Source organism: Musca autumnalis, unplaced genomic scaffold (genome assembly GCF_047663935.1).
Source record: "Musca autumnalis isolate F117 unplaced genomic scaffold, ASM4766393v1 scaffold_2, whole genome shotgun sequence".
Lineage (NCBI taxonomy): Eukaryota > Metazoa > Arthropoda > Insecta > Diptera > Muscidae > Musca > Musca autumnalis.
This window is the reverse complement of record NW_027411755.1, coordinates 178,289,097-178,314,826: the sequence shown is the minus strand read 5'-3', so window position 1 is coordinate 178,314,826 and position 25,730 is coordinate 178,289,097. Positions and strand designations below refer to the sequence as shown.

Sequence of the window (25,730 nt, the reverse complement as noted above, 5' to 3'; positions counted from 1 at the left end):
CCTGATCAATATAATATATAATACATGTTTGTGTGTGTATGTAAACATACCTTTCTGTCTGCCTAATGTTTGTCATACAAAGTAATTTAATTAACCATTAAAATCCTAAAGAAGCCACAACTCAACCAATTTTTTCCATACCAAACATTCTGGTGGACACACTGACACATATAAATTCCGAAACATATGTATATGCCTCTACCAATGGGCGGATAGATGGATTTCTAGATGAGTGTTGTTGATATGCGTTTTGCATATCAACGATTCCAGCGTGTGTATGAGTGTTTCAATTGGAAGTTTCATTGTGATTCAATTAGAATACAAAAGTATTCTAAATTCAAACCTGGTCATATGTCTGCCTTCTGCTTCTGGCCAGCCAATTGTTTAGTTAAGAGCTTCGGCTAATTAAAAATTCTAGTAACGTATAAATGTGGAGAATCAAAATATGCGGTAATTATGCAAATTGTAATGAAATAAAAAGTGAGAGTTATCGATGGAAAATGTTTTGATATGAGATGAGATTTCTTGTGACAGCCAATGACGGTGTGGGTAATACAAAAAGAAAATCAAAAACAAAGATGAATGAGTTTGAAGGAGATCAAAAAACAATGATGAATGAATTGAATTAAATATGTATGTTTATATGCCTTGTCTATTACATGGATACAAATAATTCCTAAATTAAAAAAAAGTATCCTAAAATGAAACAAGTAAGAAAAGTCTATAGTCGGACGGAGCCGACCATGGGATACCCTATACCACTATCCCTGGACAATCGCTCTCCACGGAACTTCTTTTCAATGATTGTGAAAATATAATTATCAAATATCAGAGATATAATGTATAATACTTATGACCAAAACCAAAAAGTTATCTAGCATGACAAAGACATTTTTGTAGCAGGAAAGGAAAATTTAGTTCACACAAACTAAAATGTAATGAAACCCACTTATGTAGTACTACTACTTCCGTTGTTTAACCGCTACGTTATTGAAATTTTTACCAATTTCACACAAAAGTTTCAGTCCATTTAACCCGCTAAGTATTATCTGATCCTCAAGTTGGTTTGTACGATTCTTCTTAATCATAAACTCAAACTTTGTTTAAAATTTTGCGGGTTATTATTTTGACCTACAGAGCTGCTACAAAATTGCTTAAAATTTTGTTTTTGGTCCATTTCATCCCCTGAACATTTCCGATCATCACCAAAAACTAATCATTTCTATTCTGGCCCGAACCCAACCTCCTTAAAAAATTCGTTACAATCGGTCCATAATTGCGGCCTTAAGCTTGTTTACAATTTTTAATGAACGAACACACATCGCTAAATCGCTTTATCTCGTCGAGATATGAATTTTGGCATACCAAATAAGGGGTCTAGGACGAATATTTCGTGGTGTTACATAAACTTTTGGAGAGACAATATGTAGCATGGGATAAAAATGTGGTTCTCTACACAGATCCCATTATATATTAGGCAGTAGGCCCGTTATCTAGCAAACACTTTTTTGCAATTTACATCAGAGGAAAGGTCAGTAGTTTTTTTCCATATGTAGGCTACTATGCGAAATATATATGTCTTCAAGGAATTAAAATATCGACCAAAAATAAAATTTGTATATTTTTCATACAAAAGTAATGGTTAATTTCACCCGCTAAAGAATATCAGATCATCATTCAAAATTGTAGGCATCTTTTTTGACTATACTCTTACCCGGTGCAAAATTTGATGTATAATTGCGACTTCTAGCGAGTTTTTTTATTGCACTACAAACAAATAACGGAATATATTAGGCTGTAACTCTGTTATCTGATTATGTACACCAACATAATTGGCATCAATTGAAAGGTCAAGCGTTCCACTTTCAAGTATATCTCACTTGTCCGGAATGTCACTTCCAGGAATTAAGATATAAGCTGTATATTAAAAATTTTCACAATTTTCAGACAAAAGTTTTGGTCCATTTAACCCTCTAAATATTATCCGATCGCCATCTCAAATTGCAAGCTTCTCCTTTGTGATATACTCTTACCTTATTTAAAATTACGCGTTAATCGGACTATTATTGAGACCTACAGAGCCGCTAGAAAATTGGATAAATATTATGTTTTTCATCAATAAGAATAGGGATCTATTCTGATCTGAACCCGACCTCCATACAAAATTTCGTGATAATCGGTCCATAATTGCGGCCTGGAGCGTGTTTACAATTTATAATGGACAGACGGACGGACGGACGGACACACATCTCAAAATCGCTTTATCTAGTCGAGATATGAAGATTGGTATACCACATTGGGGGTCTCCGACGAATATTTCGCGGTGTTACATGCATTTTTACCAAAACAAACTTATAATACCCTTTTCCACAAAAATATTCTTTATAAAATCCATGTTTAAAGGTGTGAAAGTCATTAAAAAATATTCTTTACAAAATCCACGTCTAAAGGTCTGATAATCATTGAAAAATATTCTTTAAAAAAATCCACGTCTAAAGGTGTGGTAGTCATTGAAAAATATTCTTTAAAAAATCCAAGTTTAAAGGTGTGATAGTCATTTAAAAATATTCTTTAAAAAATCCACGTCTAAAGGTCTGATAGTCATTGAAAAATATTCTTTAAAAAATTCACATTTAAAGGTGTGCTACATAGTCATTGAAAAATATTCTGTAAACATCCGCGTTTAAAGGTGTGATAGTCATTGAAAAATATTCTTTAAAAAATCCACGTTTAAAGGTGTGATAGTCATTGAAAAATATTCTTTAAAAAATCCACGTTTAAAGGTGTGATAGTCATCGAAAAACATTATTTAAAACTCCACGTTTCAAAATCTGATAGTCATTGAAAAATATTCTTTAAAAAATGCACGTTTAAAGCTCTGATAGTCATTAAAGATCACGTTTAAAATTCTTAAAAAACAAACAAATACATAAGTTAAGATTAATTTCCTATCCTTGCTGAAGTGAGCGAATGGAAAGAATTGCACAGCAACAACAAATCAAAGAAGAAGCGTTTATTGAATCTTAAATAAGAACAATTTTTATTCTTGACAGAGATTTCAATTCGTAGATATTAAAATAAATGATCACTTTGAAAACATATAAATAGCCAAGACTTCAACGTTAAAGTCATCGTTTAACTGCAAACGTCAACACAACAACTAACTAACAAAATGTTCAAATTAGTGAGTTCAGGATTTCGAGAAATCTCAGCTAAAATTTAAAAATAAAACGAAAATATCCTTTCAGGTCTTTGTTCTCATTGCTGCCTTGTTCGCTGTGGCCATGGCCAGTCCATCCCCAGTGCCTGCACCAGCTCCACTTCCCAAAGCAGCTCCTGGTCCTAATCCAGCTCCACAAGTCTACTATCCTTATACCTATGGTGGTTATTATGCTGCACCAGTTGCCTACTATGGTTAAAAATTCATTGTTTTGAATAACATGAGTAATCGGTTAACTATCATGGCTTTTATACGGATTATGCTGAAACACTTTAAAACGTCATGTGAACTCTTACATACATAAGATTTTCAAAAATATAGGACACTTTTCTACAATTAATAAATAATTCCAAAACAATATAACTTTATTATTTAATTTATATTTAAATTTTAAAATATTGATATCTTCGGGTCTAACTCGAAACCTTGGGAAAATCCACACTTACTGTGGTCTTGAGACGAGCTGTAAAAATTGCGTGTTTTGAGAACTTTGAACCAGAATTACGTCATCACGACAAAATCGTCGTCTGGTCCAAATAAAGACAAAAAGGGCGTATTACAGTGATTTTGGCAAGGGTTTTGAAAATATGATGATAAATGCTAGTCCTGTGTTCAAAGATATTTTTTAAATTTACCCTTAGAAATCGACGTTATGTGATATTTCGTAAATTATCACAAAAAACGGATAGGATATGATCATATGGTTAGATTTCTTGCAATCCCGAAACCCATAGCGACCAGTTATATGCATCAGATTAACACGGAATTATCACCTAACCAATTATGTGTTTGTGTTCATATATTTTCAACATAGGAGCAATAATACACCGCGGAATGCCTACTCCGAGTTTTTAGGTTTATGTAATGATAGAAAGAATCTCTGCCAAGGAATCTATTCAGTTTGCCAGATCCGCACCCACCACATGTCAACATCGGTGTGATGGATCTTAGCGGCCTCCACGACTACTGCTATAGGAATTATATTGTTGCTTGCTGCGCCGAATCATCTGTCAGCATGTCTCCAAATTCGTCGTCCACTCAGTCTCCCCAACAATAATAAACGCTGCATCTAACACAGGGTTACCCATCTGTATACTGCGGGCGCAATTGTGTCATACGTAATATCCGTGATGTTAGTTCGCTTTCGCAGGGTAATAACCTGGTGCTAGGGAACTTCAATGCTCATCATGAGCCTTGGCTGTCCGCCCTACGAAGAGAGCAGAGGGATAGAGCGCTGGCCGAGCAAATTGATATCGCCAGATATCACCCGGTCTGATAAATGACGTTTCCTGGCAACCCTTCCCTTGGTCAGGCCACCTGCCTATCATCGTCTCCGTTATCAGACCATCCGACTTCATAACCACCGGCCGCTGTACTTTTCTGAACCATGGAAAAGCTGACTGGCACCGATTCATGGAGCTGTCTATTCACTGGGTGGCTGAGAGAATGTTACAGGACATAATCACAGTTGCACCCGCTCGCTTCATATCTGCTAGACTAAAAATACCCATAATTAGACAACATTTCTCAGCAGATGCGATGGGACTTGCAAATGAGCGTGACGAGCTTCATCGTACAAACCCTGAAGACCCAAGAGTTGGAAATTTACTGCTAAAGTCAACAGATTTAAATAAAATGTGGGCAACAGTTAAATCACTCTCGAATCCGCGAAAGGAAGATGATAGAACGGCTGTTACCTTCAACGGCGTGACAGAGTTATTTTAACTGGCAATTTATTGCGCATTTCTAGATTGATAGGGCAAAGAGGAGTGTGGTAAACCGTTTAGGAGACCTCCAAGCCGATTAGGTACCCCCAGAATAAAAGATGATCGATGTTGCAGATGTCATTCGAAATGCAAAATCGTACAAAGCGTTAGGTCCACACGAAATGTCAATGGTCATGCTTAAGCAACTAGAGGAACCCCCCAGTTGAGTTTTTCACAAGTGTTCTACATCTATCATTAGACACCCATATTGTACCAGAAACCTGGAAAGTTTGCAGGGTTGTCCTGCTACAGAAACCAGGCAAGTATACCAGCAGAGGTGAAGCGTACAGCCAATCTCCCTCCTGTCGCCAGTAGCAAAGATTCTGGAGACACTACTCCTCCCCATGATGACAAGCAGTTTTCCATTTGCTCAACATCAGCATGGATTATGTACCACAAGAACATTAAACGCCATATTCACATATGCCATATGCATATTAGTCGAGGAATGAACCAAAACAGGCCGTGGGACTGAGCAGTCATGTTGGCACTTGACCTATCGAAGGCCTTTAATGCACTGCCGACCAAAAAGAGGGCACACAATATTCTATATATTGGCAATTCTTGAAAGTGTGTTAGTAAGGTTGTATACACGCATGCTGCAACACAAAAACAAATAAAACAATTACTCTCTTTTGTGTGCTCTTTCGTTGCGTTCGGGTCGTGTGTGTGAGAATTACCGAAAAACTTCGTAACTTCAACAATACCAAAGAATGGCATTGCTTTAATGCCGTCAATGATGCCAAGCTGTTCGAAGACAGGAAAGACTTTGGATAATCAACTATATGGATGCACGCCAGGCATTTGTGGAATTCAGAAATAAGTCTAAGACCCGTAGATTGAAACAGGGATATCTTCGTAACTCTTTAACCTCTACCTTTCCGAAATCCCCATGAAATGAGACTCCCCATGAATATATTTGGTCTGTTCCAGTACTGCAAGAATCAACGTACAGGTCGCATTTATTGTCCGATTCAGCTTAAAATTGGAGAATATAATTTTTTAGCCATTGGAAGAACGTTACTGCTCTTGGTTAAAATTGGTTCAGATTTAGATAGAGCTCCCAAATATATTTTCGGCCGATTTGACGTATTTGCTGCACCAAACACCCTATATACATCCGATTTTGATGAAATTTGGAATGTGTGACTGAATTCGGTCTAGAAATAAATGTGCCAAATTTTATCGAAATCAGTTTAGATTTAAATATATCTCCATAAATAAAATAAATAAATAATAAAATATATCTCCATAAAAACAGTGGTGGATATGAAATTCTTTAGTTCGACTCAAATTGTAGGGTAAACAGCTTTAGGGCCATACAGCAAATTTCTCATTTTATTTAATTTGCTAGATGGCTTTATTGACCTGTTTATCGATACAGAGTCGGCGAAAAAAAAGGGAACTGATGAAGTTGTTTGGTGACAACTGAAACTATAGTATTCCCTACCCTTCGCCCGCAACTAATCAATTTCATATCCACTTTAAAATATTTTGTTGTTATTCAGACAATTGAATTACAACAAAATATGGACTTAAGCTGAAATAAACACAAAGATGTATCTCCATAAATATTTTACATATTCACAATGGTGTAGCGTATCATATAGTCGGCCCCGCCCGACTTTGATTCTTTCCTTACTGGTTTATTAGTGCATCAGCACAAAAAGCTGATGTTGATGTAGTACCTTAAGCATCGCTGCCACGCTCTAGTGGAAAGGCTTTTCCCAGCCAGGTACGTCAGAAGAGAACTGGATGATCTATAGAGAGAGGACCCAAGGTACAAACGTAACACTCTAGATCAATGAGCCTATGAGGCAGGCCTGAATAGCATTCACACTGATGAAGTTGCGCACGAATTTCCTACCATCGCAGCAGCTAAATACCAGCTGCCAAGGCAAACACGAAATAATAGTTTTACACCCCAAGAATGTTTGAAGGCAATCGGAGTTAATTTAGACAATAAAGAGTTAGTTTAGCCGTGTCCGTCCGTCTGTCTGTCTGGTTGGCTAGAACAGATCAACCGATTTAGTCCAAAATTTGGTCCTCGTAAAACTTGTTTTAAATAAATTCGAAGATTCTGAAAACCTACCGGTATTCGGTAGCAGAGGCGACGGGATTAGCAAATGAGCGTGATGAGATTCGTCGAGCGAATCCCAATGACCCCAGAGTCAGGGAGCTGACACTGGAAGTTAACAAGCTGGTCGGCGGGCATAAGCGGAACAAGTGGTTAAATCAACTGAAGAGTTGCAACATTGTAGCCAGTATAAGTGAGTTGTGGGCAACTGATAAGATGTTGCGAATGTCATCAGGAACGCTAAATCATCCAAAGCGTTGGGCCCTGATGGAATCTCCATGGTAATGCTGAACTAGCTGGATGAGCCGGGAGTGGAGTATCTCACTAAAGTTCTCAACTTGTCGCTAGCCACTCTCATTGTTCCCGAAGTCTAGAAATGGGCAGGGTGGTCCCACTAAGGAAGCCAGACAAGGATGCCAGCAAAAATGAATCGTACAGGCCGAGTTCGCTTTTTTCGTCCGTAGCAAAGACCCTTCACGCAGAGAAAAAATATGATTCATGCCAACATAACCTCTATCATATTTTAATAATACAATTTTTTAAATATTTTAAAATGATGTGGTAGTCGCCGAAACATGTTGTGATTGCCTGTAATAAGTAGTATTTTTGTTGGAATTATACTGTACCTTTGTGATTAATTGCCCATTAAAAGATATGTGTCCATATATTTTAAATAAAAGTTTTATTTATTTAAGAACACTTTGGATATAATAGAATAAATAAGTATAATACAGAATACACTTATACTTTATAACATTAAAAAATACTATGCAGTTCTCTCGGTTGTCTCTACGTTTGTTCCATACCTATACCGAAGACATGTTTATGTTGGAGAACATTACGAAACAACAACAGATGTTTATGTTATACATACATTCTTTTTCTTGTTATTTCGATCACTTGCATACGATTTTTATTAATTATTAATTACAAAATGAAATAATGCACAAAATTTGCACGAATCATTCGGAGATTCTTTTTATTTAACAATTGAAAGAAAATGAAACACAACTCAGGGACTGATATCTTTTGTCACTTTTTGATTTTTCTTTCTACACATTTTCATATCTTCATTCACAAATAAATTGTCATTAATACCGTCAACAAATACTCGAATTATTTCATTTTTTGTTTGGAATCTGCTTTTACTAATTTTATACCATTCTTTTAAATGAAAATTAAACAAAATTTACAACCTTTTTACTCAGCGACAGAACAACTAATGAGATAATGTGTATTTGATTTTGGCAGGGAACAGCTGTTCCTAGTTTTTGACATTTCATATGTCAAAATGAGAAAGTTAAGCAGATTGTGGTTGGATTGCCCATCAGATAATTATGAAAACGTTACCATATATCAAGATTTTGTGATTTGTTGTTGTTTTATATGGTGAACAGAATCAAAATTGACAATATACATTATCGCCTTTAAAATAATATGTGCTCCACAAAAATTATTTGGTGCCAGCCAAAATAAAATTTTGCCCACCACCAGTTAAAAATATATTTTTTCTCTGCGTGTTGAGGCCTTAGTCCTCCCCAGTATCAAAAATAGCTATCAAGTTGCCGATCATCAGCATGGATTCCGTAAGCAGCAAACCACCACAACAGCGCTGCACGCCATCTCCACATATATTTGTCAAGGACTCAACCAGAGACCGCCGTGTGATAGAACTGTGATGGTGGTGCTTGACTTTTTTAAAACCCCAAACCACGCTATTTGAGGATACTGAGCAGACAACCCTCCGGCCAAGCTTGAAACGTTGGATCGTCAATTATATGTGTGGACGCCAGTTGTACGTGGAATTCAGGAACAAGAAGTCCAAACCTCGTAGAATGAAACATGGAGTTCCCCAGATTGAACAGAATGAACCCTGTTACTACAACAACAACCGGTATTTTGTAAAGAAGTTATGTATTTCGAAGGGTTTTTCTTTCATTTTCGGACCAAAATTTAGGTACATAATTGGTGGATGGAATTTTTATACCCTACACCACTATGTGGGGAGGGTATTATAAGTTGGTTTTGGCCAAAACGTTTGTAACGCATCGAAATAATGGTCGTAGACCCATACTTGTATATACCAAAATGAATGTCTCGACGAGCTGAGTCGATCTTGCTATGTGTGTCCGTCCGTCAGTCCGTCCGTCCGTCTGTCCATCTAAACCTTGTAATCACGCTACAGGTCGCAATTTTGATCGGATCGTCACGAAATTTTGGATGTTGATGGGGGTCCCGGAGGGGAAGAAGCCTATTGATTTTGGTGCTGGTCGGATAATATTTAGGGGTCGGAAAGGGCAAAAAACTTAGGTGGATAAAAAGACAACGTTTTTTCCAAAGCGAATATCTCAGCTTCTATATAGGGTATACCAAAAGCAAAACCTGACAATGAAAGCAGAAAATATCACCTTTCGAATGATGTAAAGTAGGTGCTCGTAGGTGATCAAACAACGAAGATATCACAATAGTAGCAAATAAAACCCCAATTTTAATTTTTGCGATTTTAATTATATTGACGAATATCACAGCTTTGGTTGAAAATTTTCAAAAAGCAAAGCCTGACTATGAAAGTAGAAGATCCCGTCTTTACAATGATGCAACCTAGATCGGCGTAGGTAACCAAATAACGGAGATATCGCAATAGTCGGTAATACATCCCATTTTTCTATTTTTTTGGAAATCACGCTACAGGTCGCAATTTTGATCGGATCGTCACGAAAATTTGAGGGTTTATGGGGGTCTCACAGATGAAGAAGCCTATTGATTTTGGTGATGGTCGGATAATATTTAGGGGTCGGAATGGGCAAACACTTATTTGGAGAAAAGTCAACATTTTATTTCAAAGCCAATATCTCTATTTCTTTAAGAGGTATATCAAAACCAAAACCTGGCCAGGAAAGTAGAAAATATCACCTTTACAACGATGTAGGTGGTCAAATAGCAGAGATATGGCAATAGTCGATAATGCATCCCATTTTCCGATTATTTTGTAATCACGCCACAGGTTGCAATTTCGATCGGATCGTCACGAAATTTTAGGGGTTTATGGGGGTCCCACAGAGGAAGAAGCCTACTGATTTTAATGATGGTCGGATAAATATTAAATAAATATTACCTTTACATTGGCGTAAAGCAGGTTGGCGAAGGTGGTCAAACAAGGGAGATACCACAATAGTCGGTAATGCATCCAATTCTTCATTTTTTTGCAATCAAGCTACATGTCGTAATTTTGATCGGATGGTCACGAAAGTTTGGTTGCTTATGGGGGTCCCAGAGAGAAAGAGGCATATTATATTTGGTGGTAGTCGGATTATATTCCCTAAAAGAAATGTTTACCAGTGAAAACCTTATGCACAGTGGTAGTGCTGTAGGGTATACATGGTCGGCCCCGTCCCGACTATAGCCTTTGCTCAATTGTTTTTTTCTAAAACAACTTTTTTGAAATTTTAATTGAAGGAACCAGTAAAATGTTATCTGTCGAACAGAAAAAAAATATTTTAAAAATCTCTACCCGTTCAAAAAGCTAAGGAATTTTGAACCGTTATTAACGAATCTGAATCCATGTCCGCCAACGTCTTTTCATCTCACATTCTTAAAATATTTGTAGGTCACAACATTAAAGGGAAAGTGTTTCTCAAGCTACTCTGAAGCTGTAGCTTTAGCTTTTCCCCAATTTTTTTATTAAATCTTAACGATTTAAGCTCTTACTTTCTCTTTCGAAATATTATTTGATAAATTCGCGTTTATAGTTCCAATATGTATAAAAGAATATTCTTCAAGACCACCGCAATTATAGATCTAATTATTTAGAGAATTAACAAACAGATGAATATGCTAAGGAAATCATTTAATAAACAAAACTTCAAAACAAAAAATGAAACATTCTTTGAATCTTAAATAAGAACAAAATGTGTTCTTAAAAGAGATTTCAATTCACAGATATGAGCATAAATTATTCATTTATAAATATCTTTGAAAACGTATAAATAGCAAAGACTTTAACATCAGAAGTCATCGCAAGTAGTTTAACTGCCAACGTCAACACAACAAAACTAAAAATGTTCAAATTCGTAAGTTAAAGATTTCAAGTAAATTGAACCACATGTAGTTAAATTGAAAAAACAAATCCTTTCAGGTCTTTGTTCTCATTGCTGCCTTGTTTGCTGTGGCCATGGCTAACCCCTCACCAGTGCCTGCTCCAGCACCAGCTCCTCTACCAAAAGCAGCTCCTGGTCCTAATCCAGCTCCACAATTATATTATCCTTACACCTATGGAGGTTATTATGGTGCTGCACCAGTTGCCTACTATGGTTAAAGCCTTCATTGTTGCTTTCTACAAGGAACTTCATACATGGATAATCGGTTAATCACCATGGCTCTTTCTTTATGGATTATGCTGAATACACTTTAAAACGTCATGTGATCACTTACATACATAAGATTTTCAAAAGTTAGGACACTTTTCTACAATAAATAAATAATTCAAAAAAAAATATAAATTCTGTTAATTCTTCTGAGTTCTTAACGTAATGATGTTTTTGGATCGAAACCAAAACCTGGCACACCAAAAACCTCTAAATAGTTCAAGCTTATTAGCGTTTATGGGCACACCTAAAAACCATTAAAAAACTATAGGTATTCCTGGTTTTGAGCACCCACTTTTATTGATATCTGTAAAAACCTGTCAAAACTAATTTTCGCTTCATCCTTGGGCAAACCCACAAATCTTTAAAATATTCACATTTATATACAACACACTCTACAAAAAACAACTTTGTCCTTCTTTTTATACCCCCCGCCATAATATGGAGCGTATATTCATCGAACTATTCCTCGAACCTCTCAATATTCGGTATTTTGAAGGTTATGCCGTCAATATTTCACAGAAAAGGCTGTAATTTGGTATTTAGTGTTTGTTGGGGGTACACAACTTCCCACAGAAATTTGTCGGTACGGTTCCTCGCCTTCATGTAGCCCCATAGAACTCTACCTCATGATTTTCGATACTTTGAAGTTTGTGGCCCCAACAACCCACCGAAATGGCTGAAATTTGGTATTTAGTCTATTTTGGAGGTAAAAACCTTTCCGATTGAAATTCGTCAGTATAGGTTCACGTTTTGATATAGCCCCCATAGAACGGTACCTCCCACCGAAATTAGTGAATTTTTTATTTAGTCTTACATGGGGTTATGAAATATTCCAGAAGAGAATTATCAGTATAGTGCCACGTCATTCTATATCCCCCATGAAAGCGTACCCCTTGATTTTCGGTATTTTGAAGGGTTTTGGCAGTCTTCTTTCCGCCAGAAATTTATAATAGAACGGGACCTCTCGAATTTCGGAATTTTGAAGGTTAGCCACATTGTTTTACCAAAATTGCTGACATTTGATATTTATTCTTCATAAACGAAAGGAAATAAATTGTTCCATTTTACTGCAATACAACTCGTTCTTACTTGTTATACACTCAACCATATAACCATAGGTTTGTCATTCCGTCATTAACTCCTCGAAATAATAGTTTTAGTTCTTTCAAAAAATATATGGGATTTCTGAGTGAAGTCGGAAAATATATGGGATTTCTGAGTGAAGTCGAACACTTTATCAAAATGAGGTTTTTGATTTCCTTTATTTTTACTGCGGTGATGCCACTCATCAGCAAAACATTTTAGTATATTTTCAGATTTTTTTAACTAACGGTTCCAGAGATATCGCACCTTGAATTCTGTAAAAACTACCCATATACCCATAACTTCTTTAATATGGGAAGCTAACATTTTGGAAAATCCTTTTGTTTGCTGGCAGGTCACAGCAAGTTGTTATAGTCCCCATATAATGGTAGACCCGATTTCAGGTATTTGGTCGTTTTTTTTTTCAGACCAAATTAGCCAAATATTGTGGACAGGGGAGTAGATGTAGATGTTTGGGATCGCTCAAACATTATAAAAGGGATGAAGTGACAGAAGACACGCGTGAGGTGCAAGAGAAACTTCATGTGGTCTCTCCAGCCGCCTATTTCCTTAATCTCAGTTTGACCATTGCTGAAAGCTTTTTCATCTTCCATGACAACGCGAATAACGCGATCCAGCAAATGATGCTGAACTTGGGTGTGTGGTGAACTTTCTATTCCAACATTTGCTCCAGTTGAACAACAACGCCTGTATTTAAGCTGGTATTCACGCTTGTTGTATCGGCAACACTTGGAGTCCTTTTGTGAGTGCCTGAGCTTTCCAATCATTTAAATTGAGAGCAGCCAACTTAATTTCCATAGATTCATTCTTGAGGACTACGGTCTGATATTCAATTCTCTTAAGGTGTTTGTCGTCCATGCTTCACTTCTTCAGATCAAGCGTGCTTAACAAGTACTTCACCTGAACAGCTTCCTTGTAGTTAGCCTTGTCGGTTACATGGCTGACATGGCGTTGGGATTTCAATGCCCTCAACGAAAAGCTGGTGGCACACCATTGCTGATTTGTGGAATTACAGGTTATAGTGTATTTTCTTGACGATTATAAAGCAGCCTTCGACACTCCTCTACGATCAAAGGTATTCCAAGCCATGTCTGAATTTGGTATCCCCGCAAAACTCATCTAAGTTAAAGGATATAACCTCCCCGAAGAGTTTAGAAGAGGTTTCAGACAATAAGACTGCTATTCGTGTGATCTGTTCCACATCCTGCTGTAAAAGATTATACGATATGCAGATGTTACTTGCTTATGGTGATGATATAGACATCATGGGAAGATCTGTAAGGAAAGTAACTGATGCCTTTAAGAAATTGAAGGAGAATCTGCTAAAGTGGGTCTGGCGGTAAATGGTGCCAAGACCATGTTGATGGTGTCGACGCACAATGCGTCTATAGATCTCGGACCAACTGTGGAAGTTGGTTCCTATAATTTAGAGGTAGTAAAAGACTTCGTCTACCTCGACCCTGTCATAAAAACAACCAACAACATCAGTTGTGAAATAAGAAGAAGAAATGTTTTGGGCAACTGATGCTACTTTGGCTCAGTAGTTGAAAAACAAAGCCACAAAAATTACGCTTTACAAAATACTGATACTAACCGTGTTAACATATGGTTCCGAAGCCTGGGTACTTGCGCAAGCAGATAAGGCAGAGCTTGGTGTTTGAGAGAAAAATTCTTCGAAAGATCTACGAGCCAATCTGCGTTGACGGTGAACCACGAGCTGTATCTGCTATACAACGATAAGCATAAAACATGTTAAACATATCGAGATACAACCTTTGCGTTGGCTAGGTCATGTCATTAGAATGAGCGATGGTGAAACCTCTAAAAAGACATATAAATACGGGCTACATGGCGGTGCATGCAGAACTGGCAAGCCAAGGCTTCGATGGAGCAAACAATTGGAAGACTAGATGAAAAAACGCGGTATTTCAAAAAGCAAAGCAACAAATAGAGAGGAACGGAAGTCTTGTCTTAGTTCGGCTTATAGCACAAAAGTTCTGTAAAAAACAACTAAGAAGAAGAATTCCTCCTCAAATCTGCGACAGTTTTTCGCATTTCAGAAAATTACAAAATCTTAGTAGCCGCTAAAATCTGGATGAGATCTCTATGACTATAGTTGAAAGACTTACATAGATATTTAATCTAAAAAATCCTATAGACCGATTTCTCTATATCGTAAAAATCAAAAAAGTTTTACAATCGATGAATCTAAGTTTCACCCTTTCAGAATTCGAGAACTGTTTCTTTAAAATGAATTGTTTTAGGAGGGGTCTCATAATATGGACCTTTAGAAATAATTTATGTGGAAGCTGTGTTGACATCAATGTAGAACAAGTAAAACGGCTTTAAGTTCGGTCAGGCCGAAATTGTTATACCCTCCCCCAACAGTTGTATTGAAGTAAAATGGAATAATTAGTTTCTTTTCGTTTATGAAGAAGACTAAATACCAAATTTCAGCAAGTTCTGTAAGACAATGTGGCTAACTTTCAAAATACCGAAATTCTGGAGGTACCGTTCCATGGGGTCTATATAAAATCGTCGATCTATACCTACAAATTTCTGGCCGAAAGTTTTTAGACTCAAAGAATTTTCCGATATTTCGGTAAAACCTTCAAAATACCGAAAATCAAGAGGTACGCTTCTATGGGAGATATAGGAACCCGCGGACCAATACTGATTATTCTCTTCTGGAGTATTTTATAACCCCATGGAAGACTAAATAACAAATTTAAGTCTTTCGGTGGGATATTGACGTCACAACCTTCACAATTACGGGGGCTATATCGAAACGTGGACCTATACCGACGAATTTCAGTCAGAAAGTTATATACCTACAATACAGACTAAATACCAAATTTCAAACATTTCAGCCATTTCGGTGGATTATTGTGGCCACAACCTTCAAAATACCGAAAATCGGGAGGTACCGTTCTATGGGGGCTGCATGAAGGCATGGACATATGCTGACAAATTTCTGGGAGAATGTTTTATACGCCCAACGAAGACTAAGTACCAAATTTCAGCCATTTCGGTGTGATAATGAGGCTAAAACCTTCAAAATAGCGAAAATCGGGTGGTACCGTTCTATGGGGGGCTATATCAAAACGTGGACCTATACCGACAAATTTCATACGGAACGTTTAATACCCCAAATGAAAACTAAATGCCAAATTTCAGCCATTTCGGTGGTTTATTGTGGCCACAACCTTCAAAATACCGAAAATCGGGAGGTACCGTTCTATAGGGGCTGTATGAAGGCGTGGACCTATACCAACAAATTTCTTGGGGAAAGTTTTGTACCCCCAACGAAGACTAAGTACCAAATTTCAGCCATTTTGGTGTGATAATGAGGCTAAATCCTTCAAAATACCGAAAATCGGAAGGTGCCGTTCTATGGGGGCTATATCAAAACGTGGACCTATATAACCCATTTGCAATACCAAAAATCCTAGGAGTAATAGAAACTTCAAAACCAAATTACAAAGCTCTCTCTTAAAAATTGGGAGCTGTATCTTGATTTCAACAGACGCACGGACGGAGAGACGGACATGTTTATATCGACTTAGAATTTTACCCTGATCAAAAATATATATACTTTATAGGGTCTCTGGTGAATATTTCGATGTGTTACAAACGGAATGACAAATTTAATTGTACCCTCCAAATTATGGTGTAGGGTATAAAAATGGGTAAAAATAGATTGAAACCAACAAGTTTTTTTCCTTTCCGATGTCTGGCTTAACCTTATATATTATGGACCTATGCCCAAAGAAAGAATGACAGAATACTCCACGGGCAACATGATACTAGTGTATGGTTTTTCGATATATCCACTGCATCTACCTGAAATAGACGCTGACATTTTGAATCCTGAATTTCGAGGTTTTTTGAATTGTTTTAATAATCCGGACCTGCAACAAGATGATATTAAAAACTCATAACAGGATTATAAAACTCGTGATTTTAGAGTCCAAAATTTGATGCGTGTCAAATTTACAAGTGTCATTAAATTTCCTTTGAACCCCGTGTTGTGTTTTTTTTTTTCAATTGCCGGATTTAATGAGCCCTTCCGCATTCGAATCCAACCAATAAAACGCTGGATATATTTTGACAAATCGGGTACGCGGATTTTCTTTGAAAAATTTTACATAAATGGAATCCTTATTACCGATTATAATATTTGCGAAAAGGTGTGTTTTTCCCAAAATAGCATGTGGAGGCACATCCGCATATTTCTTGATGAAGTTTTATTAGTTTTATTAGAATATTTTAATTGTTTTATAGCATTTTAGCGAAATAGTAGGATAGCTCCCAAACATTTTTTTCTAATTTTTCTAATCAATTCACAAAATAAAATTAACAATATTTCAATAATAGGCTTCTCCCTTTTATTGTTTTTGTAATATGCATTTTATAAACCCAATCTTTAAATTTTTGGTTTCATTTTTTTTTCTACACATTGTCTAGATTCTGTAGATACTTTTATTTTATTTTTTAAGGTTTGTGCGGACTTTGGGACAAGATAGCTTGGATTTATTTCAACTTTTTATACCCTAAGCATTTATGCTAACGAGGGTATATACACTTTCATACGGGCAAAAAGTGCCTCATCGAAATAATGGTTTTAGACCCCACGTATGTTTCCTTTTCAGACAATTTGGAGTCGATTTAGCAATGTCCGAAACTTTGTTTCAATTCGAAGATGGTCAATACCGGTGCGCAACTTATGGTACTTCCCCCCAATATTTAAAAAATGTCACCAACATTTTTTGTTATCTTTAACGGGGCAACCAATTATGTCCAAACTTTGGATATCCTAATATTTTTTCTAAATTTAGTTTAAGTTGGCCCATATCGGTTCTCCTCTTAGGGTACTTCCCCTACAAAAGTTCAACATTTGTGTCTATGTGCAGTTTAGGGTCTGTTCGAAGATCCTTTGGAAATGTATACCGATACTGTTCATTGTGGTCCTCTTTACAGCCATATTACGTTTTCCGTGGACAAGTCCATGTTTCCTGGCATACTGGTCCCAAAGTTATACGATGACCGACTGAAATGACTAATGGACGCGATATCTATCGAAAAGATATGACTCCCAAAATAAGGTACACTTCTATAATGGGCTATGTCGGTCCATTTCTTCAAGTACTTCCTCCGCAACACTTTTGAACTTTAATCGTAATCCACATTTTTGTCGGAAAGTTCAAATGTCCAAAAAGGACCACACAATTATGAAATATATCGGCCAATTTGGTGAGCGCGAACGGATTTGAAACTTTGATACGACCAAAAATGTGCCTCATCGAAATAACGGTTTTAGACCCCAAGCATGTTTGGACGAAATTAGTTTCACAATTTGGAGTCGATTTAGCCATGTCCGTCCGTCTGGCTGGCTGGTGCGCACGATAACTCTCGAAGCGATCAATCGATTCGAACCATATTTTGGGTATGGTAATATTTTGTCCAAACTTAGCTTAAGTTCGAAGGTGGGTCATATCGGCCCACTCCTTCCGGTACATCTTCCTGTAAAATGGTGTGAACGATAACTCTTGAAGGGAGCAATTGATTTGGTCCAAACTTCACACATCGTATTATACCTTCCAAATATATATTGGGTTCTAATATGGATTATATCGGTCCACTCCTTCGGGTACATCCGGCACAAAATTCTGATAAAGTGAAGTTTAAGAGCTCCTCTCGGATCGTTATGACATTTTTTTCAGTAGGTTGTACTTGCGGCTCCCTTTACGATGGTACAATTTTTTTTCTTGCGCAAATCCAAACTTCCTGAGATATTGACCTAAAAGCTCCAAAAAACAATGACGGCACCAACCAAAATGGCAAATCCGCAAAATAATTCTCGCAATGAGTTTCTGATTTGTGCAGACTTTGCACATAGTATTATTTCGTCCAGTCATGTATGAGGTTGGAATGTGGACTATATCGATCCACTCCTTCGGGTACCTCCGTAGGAAAAAGTGAAGTTTATGATCTCCTCTCGCATCGTTTTGATTCTTTTTTTCAGTAGGTAGTTCTAGCGGCCTCATTTACAACGGTACAATTTTTTCTGAAGTAAATCAATACTTCCTGAGATAATGGCCCAAAGGCTCCAAAATCCTGCCGGCTATTGTGCAAGATAATGAACCCCTTCATGGTTACTAAAAATGTTTGGTATATGTACCTACAAATTTTAAAGCAAACTCTTGATTCAAAACCGATATATTTTATATACGTCAAAATTATTGTGCTTGGTTGTCTTTTTTTTTTTTTTTGGTCAGCGGCTGAGTGTGTATCTCCGTCGGCACAGTTGACTGATACTTTATTACTTGTTTTCAGAAGACGAAGATCTCCTATTTATCAGAGAGAATTTGTCTATTTACAGAAGACCTCTACGCAGAAAAAAAAACAAAAGTATGATTTTTTTACTAATTCCGTTCATATTTTTTGTCCATAATTTGAACGCACCTCTTTTAAAGTGAATGGACAAATTTTTGTATTCATATACAAAATACTATTTTTGCAAAAGTATGAATGCTGTTCAAGAATAAAAAAAAAACACATTGTTCCACAACATCCCATACGGGACAAGGGAGACTTCTCTCATATCAATGAGTGCACCCCGATTCATATTAGCTAAATGATATGGGACCTACCGTTTATCGCCGAGTCCGAACGGCGTGCCTTAAGACACCACTTGTAGAGAAGTTTTTCAAGGCTGATATACTCAGGAAATGTCGCCAACAATACTGAGGGGTATTTTGCCACCGTTGAAAAATGTTTGATGTTGCCTGGCCGGGGAATCGACCACTGACCTTCTGCGTGCAAGGCGGGTGTGCATACCATTGCACCACGGTGTTCAAGAATACAAAAATAAATTTTCTAGTTTCCCCTACATTCACAATTATGTATTTTTTCTGGCAAAAACCGGTCTTTGTTGTGATTTTGCTTCTATTGATTTTGTATTTCCTCCCCTCCATCGTATCTACACGCACTTGGCTCCATGTCAGCAAAGCACAACAGCCTAAACAACCACCACTACCACACTAACAAACCACACGTATAGATTTCGTTTGTTGTCGGAAAACACTCAATAGCATTATTTCGCATATACAATTTTTGAATTTCTTTAATATAAATGCAACATCTAATAATTCAAGCTAGTGCTGATAAATAAAATAAAAAAAAACTAATTTCAAAATAAAATAAAAAAGTCAAAATAAAATAAAAAAGCAAAATTTGTATAGAAAAATAAACTTATAAAAATATAAACAGGGTTTTTTAAGAATATAAGTAAATTTTTTTTCTTGCTTTAAAGAAGATTATTTTGAAAGAATTAGTTCATTTTTTTCAAAAGAGAATGGATATAAATCCCATTTTTATGTTTCATTCAAAAAAGAAACCAGTATTTATTGCTTTATGAATTAGGTTCATACAATGTAAAAGTCTGAACATTGGAAACAATTTTTTAACACTATTCATAAATTGAATGAATTTGTTTTTTTCTGTGTAGATTTACCACCTCCTCTTTAACTTCCAACCCCATACCAAATTAAAACACTTCAAAATGTTACCTCATTGCTAAATTATTTATTAAATGTAGAGAAATAAAACTCAATGATTCATAGTTGTTTGTATGTATGTACGTGTCAGCAGCGCAAATATACACAATATAATCCATATCCTTACAGAGAGAGCGGGAGAGAGTATGACCAGAATTCAAAAACCGAAAGGTTGTGCCATTTCAATATCCTTTATCATCCATTTTCTAACCATAATAAGCATATGGAGCAGCATAATAACCACTGTAGGCATAGGGGGTGCCATAGTAGAATTGTGGAGCTGGATTAGGTCCTGGAGCAGCTTTTGGCAAAGGAGCTGGACCTGGAACTGGTGATGGGCTGGCCATGGACACAGCGAACAAGGCGGCAATAAGGACAAACAACTGCAAGGACAATTGAAAAAAAAAATCCCTTATTGAATTGAAATTAAAAAAAAATATTTTTAACTTACAAATTTGAACATTTTGTTGATTGAAGTGTTTTCTACGTTAGCAGATGAAATGCTTCTGATGCATTTCGTTACCGATGCCCTAGGTATTTATAGGCTAAAATGTATTGTTTTAATTTTTCAATTTGATTTTCTCCTACTTCCACATTTTCGCAGTATGCAAATTGTGTTTGCCTCCTATTTTGTGCATTCCAGAATGTTTTGCTTCCCCATTCTTATTCATTTTGGAGAAGTCAATTATTGCAATAATAATTATTTTGATCCAATCTCCCTAGTGCTACTGTCCAATTTATCGGCATAACAGATAGATTCGAAGTTTTATTTATGTTGTCATTAAAGTTACGTTTTGAATGTTAATTCTTTCGTTTTTAGATTTAGTTTTGGATAACAATAAAATGGTCAAACAAACGTCAGACAGCATTCATTGGAGGAATGAACAACAACAATAAAGAAAATAAAAACCTTGAACATATCGCAAACTTTTCTTATAGACAGTTTACAGTGAATTGGCAATTATGTATGCAGGTGTGCAGGGACAGGTAGTACAGGATGATATCAGAGAACGCCTATGATCGACTTTAATGAGACAATAGGATTTATTTTGGCTTCTTTTTAATCGCAAGTGGACACCGTTGTTTCACCTGGAGTGCTAAATTTAACTCCGGTTTATGACATTGACCTATGATGCACTGCACAATATCTTTCCCTCTTAGAACGTAAAATCTTGAGTTGAGACGTTGGTTATGAAACAAAACAAGTAAAAACGGATGTTGGCCCGAACTTTTAATCTCTTCCAACATAAGACAAACATTCAAAATTCTTCTAATTATAAAGCAGACCTCATTAACATCTGCATATCTTCGTCCGAGAACTGACATTCATCAGATATTCCAAAATTTGCCCTTTCAACAGTGCTCGTATTAGACAGATATGCGGCTGAAAATTGAGACATTCATCTGTGGACCGAAACCAACCGAAAATCTTTTGTTTTCAAAATTTGTACTTTTATAACATTTTTTAGAATTTTAAGGCTTCTTTCAGGAGTTAGAACACTAGGTTTATGACTTTTTACAACCTCTTATCCCTGAATGATATTTTGTGGAGTTTTTACCTAAGATTAGATAAAATCTTAATTATAAAGTGATTCGGTAAAAAAGCTCACGCACAAAGTCATTTGAGAAATTTTCTATATGAAAATTCAGCAAAATCATAGACTAATGAAGGTGTAGACGAAGAGTTGTTCTCAGCATAAATGTAATAGTTAGATGGCGTTAGTGGTAATTTTTTTTTAACATTGAGCTACTACACGACATATTTGAGTGAAAACCACAGCATATCGAGAGCATATTGAGTGGAAGGGCAACATCTATAAAAAATAAACACATTAAAATTCTCTATCTATAGATTATTTTGTCTATGGGGCTACTACACGACATATTTGAGTGACAACTTCAGGATATCGAGAGCATATTGAATGGAAGGGCGCCATCTACAACAAACAAGCACACTACAATTTTCTCTGTCTATACGATTAATTAGTCTATGAGCAAAATTACACATGAACCGGACTATATGTATACGTGTGAAACTATAGGAAAAATGGAGTAAAATGGCACTTACGATTTTTCGTTTTCTCATCCTGTTGACCTTTTAAAGGACATTCAAGTTTCAAAGCACCATTTTTTTAAAGAAAATATTTTAACAGCCTGTTCATGTATGTCGACCGAAAGGTTTTTTTGCGCTTCGGAAGTGGAAAAAAATAATTTTCTGTTCATGTAAACGCCTTCGAAACGAAAATCTATGCGACCGACAAGCCCTACGAAATAACACGTAAACGTACACTTTTCCATTAAATTTGGGTTTATGTATTTCGGAAGGACTGTCTCTTATAGAAAGAGAATGTCAAAATCATTCACTTGCTTTGTAGCTGCCGAGTAGAACGTAAACTCGCGAACAACACCGAAAATCTTAAAACAAATTTCTGCAACACAATCTTGAAACAAAATAAAAATTTTATAGGCACGTTTTATTTTTCAAACAAAACATATCACACATATTCCAATGTTTGTATGTATATGTGGATTTTGTTTTCATTTCTCATTTCGCTCTCATTTATGAAACATAGTTGTACAAATGTACATTCAAATTAGTAGTAATTCGCGTTTACATGAACAGAAAATGATTTTTTTCCACTTTCGAAGCGCAAAAAACCTTTCTGTCTACATACATGAACAGGATGTAAATTTCAGCAATTTCGGTAAAACAATGTGAGGCACCGTTCTATGGGGGCTATTTCAAAACGTCGATCTACACCGACAAATTTCTGACGGAAAGTTTTTATACTCAAAGAAGACTAAATACAAAATTTTCTATATTTCGGTAAGAGAATGTGGCTAAAACTTAAAAAATAGCGAAAATCAAGAAGTACGCTTCTATGGGGATATAGGAAGACGTGAACCTATACTAATAATACTCTTCTGGAATATTTTATAACTCTTGGAAGACGAAATAACGAATTTCAGCCATTTCGGTTGGATATTGACGTCACAATCTTCAGTGACGTCGGGAGGTACCGTTCTAAGGGGGCTATATCGAAACGTGGACCTATACCGACGAATTTTAGTCAGAAATGGGGCAATATGAAAGCGTGGTCCTGTACTGACATATTTCTGGGGAACAGTTTTATATCACATTGAAGACTAAATACCAAATTTCAGCCATTTTGGTGGAATGTTGAAGACACAACCTTCAAAATACGAAAAATCGGGAGGTACCTTTCCATGGGGGTTATATGAAGGCGTGGTCCTATACCCCTTAACGAAGTCTAAATACCAAATTTCAGCCATTTCGGTGGAATATTGAGGCCACAACGTTCAAAATACCGAAAATCGGGAGGTACCGTTCTATGGGGGCTATATAAAGGCATGGACCGATACCGACAAAGTTCTGGGGGAAAGTTTTGTACCATTAACGTAGACTAAGTACCAAATTTCAGCCATTTCGGTGTGATAATGAAGCTAAAACCTTCAAAATACCGAAAATCGGCAGGTACCGTTCTATGGGGGCTATATGAAAGTGTGGACCGATACCGACAAAATTATGGGGGAAAGTTTTATACCCCTAAAGAAAACTACGTACCATTTTGGTAGGATAATGAAGCTAAAACCTTAAAAATACCGAAAATCGGGAGGTACCGTTCTTTGGGGCTATATAAAAACGTGGACCGATATATCCCATTTTCAATACCAACCATCCTGCAAGTAATAAAAACTTCTGTACCAAAAAAAAAAAATGCGAGCTGTATCTTGATTTCAACAGACAGACGGACGGACGGACAGACGGACATGGTTAAATCGACATAGAATTTTATGCTGATCAATAATATATATACTTTATAGAGTCTCCGACGAATATTTCGATGTGTTACAAACGGAATGACAAATTTAATTATACCCTCCATATGTTTTCCATATTTTCTACTTAATAGTACGTTTATATATAACCGGATTTAACAAACCCACTGGGTTTCAAATGTCAAGTCCATTGCTTATATTTCAAATAAATCCTCATAAAAAAGGTTAACCCTGCAAAAGGCTATAGTATAAACATGGCGTAAGGTCCCAACGTTATTAATTAATATGTATACATTAGGCCGGGCGATTTGAAAACCTTAATGGGCCCTTCGCGTTTCTGATTCCTAGGATTGAACTGAGCAAAAAGTCTACTGGACCATATGTCTACGATGAAAATCGAGCCTCTCGATTTTGACTTTAAGCTTTTTATCTACGTTTTTTGACATCTTGGCATGTAGCAGCCAAACCATTGAGATTTTCGAGCCAACTCGAAGACAAAAATTGCAGCCAAGACAGTAATTAAGAACTCTCTAATACATCGCAAAAACATTGGATCGCTTTTTCAGGTACTTTTGGTCTTGAGAAGGTGCAAACTTTTCGAAAAATGTCGATAAATGACACTGTGCTACAAAAGTTGACCAGAAAAATATTCAAGCGTTCTGATGCAAAATTCCATCGTGTTGGGATCCATGGAGAACGAAAATGCCTTTAGTTCGTTTGGGTGGCTTCGTTTTATTTTTTATAACGGTAAAAGTAGTGAAAATCTGGGTTTCTTATATTTTCAAATTTAAACGGGCATATCTTATTTTTTCCGCAACGGATTTCTTTTGATCCTTCTTCCTTTTAAAGGGGTGAATAATATCTTTAGAACAAGTTATTATTTGTTTATACCGGTTAACAAATGGCTAAGTTATAGTGGTTTAAGTCTGAAAACCCCCACAAAAAACCTATATACAGTTCAATCCCAGGAATCAGAAACGCGAAGGGCCTATTAAGGTTTTTTCCTTCCACACAAATCGCCCCGGCCTAGTATACATACATGGATTTAACAGGTGTATCTGTGTTTTTATGTCTTAATTTGTACTTATCTCAAAAATTATAAATATTTAATTTTCCTCGCAAATCATAATAAACTTGTGTGTGGTACATTATCATTACGTTATTTTTGAGTGTTCCGACATGTGGTACACTACGATTTTTTAGTGATCCGACTGCGGAACACTACGATTTTTAGATTTCCGACTGCGGTACCCAACATTTTTAGTGTACCAAAATGTGGTACACTACGTTTATCGTTGTGCTCCGGAACAGTATCATTAAAATATTTTTTAGTGTTTGTGTTCCGGAACACTAACGCTAAAAATATTTTAGTGATACTGTACTCGGAGCGGTACACTATGTTAGTGTACTGTTTATTTTCGAACTCTGGTATGTTCGAATTGAGTCTGCTTAATATGCACTGAATTTTTAAAATTGCAATAACTATCAATTTTTACACTATTTATTCTGGTAAAATACAATATGTGGGTAGTCTTTGCCCGGATCTACAACCTCATATAAAAATATGGAACAAAATCTTGCAATTAACCCGCTAAAATTGTCTTCGAAAAATGATGAGTTGTTATTTGGTTTGAGTCACAACGCCGTGTATAACATGAGGATTTCTTCGTTTATACATTCATTAGTCGATGGGTATCATTCAACATGGACAGATACATACTTATGTACATACATATTTACTGCTGCATCACTTCCTTTTAACTCTATTCCTTAGAACATCAACTCATTTTAAGCGATTCCCTTTGCTGTTACCCTCTAACTCCCATTCCTTCAACA

The 25,730-nt window shown here is 36.4% G+C and overlaps 2 protein-coding genes across 2 annotated transcripts; one reads left to right on the top strand and one right to left on the bottom strand.

The window, feature by feature from the left end:
• The first annotated feature begins 3,121 nt into the window (after nucleotides 1-3,121).
• On the top strand, nucleotides 3,122-3,483 carry LOC141393213 (uncharacterized). The gene is made up of 2 exons (XM_073966176.1): nucleotides 3,122-3,184; nucleotides 3,249-3,483. The coding sequence occupies exons 1-2, from the start codon at nucleotides 3,173-3,175 to the stop codon at nucleotides 3,417-3,419; spliced, it is 183 nt and encodes a 60-aa protein (XP_073822277.1). The 5' UTR covers nucleotides 3,122-3,172; the 3' UTR covers nucleotides 3,420-3,483.
• Nucleotides 3,484-20,111: 16,628 nt separating this feature from the next.
• Nucleotides 20,112-20,755, bottom strand: LOC141394939 (uncharacterized). Its single transcript, XM_073970116.1, has 2 exons — nucleotides 20,545-20,755; nucleotides 20,112-20,476 (listed from the first exon to the last, which is right to left on the bottom strand). Exons 1-2 carry the CDS (start codon nucleotides 20,554-20,556, stop codon nucleotides 20,300-20,302), a joined length of 189 nt encoding a protein of 62 aa, XP_073826217.1. The 5' UTR covers nucleotides 20,557-20,755; the 3' UTR covers nucleotides 20,112-20,299.
• Nucleotides 20,756-25,730: the final 4,975 nt, after the last annotated feature.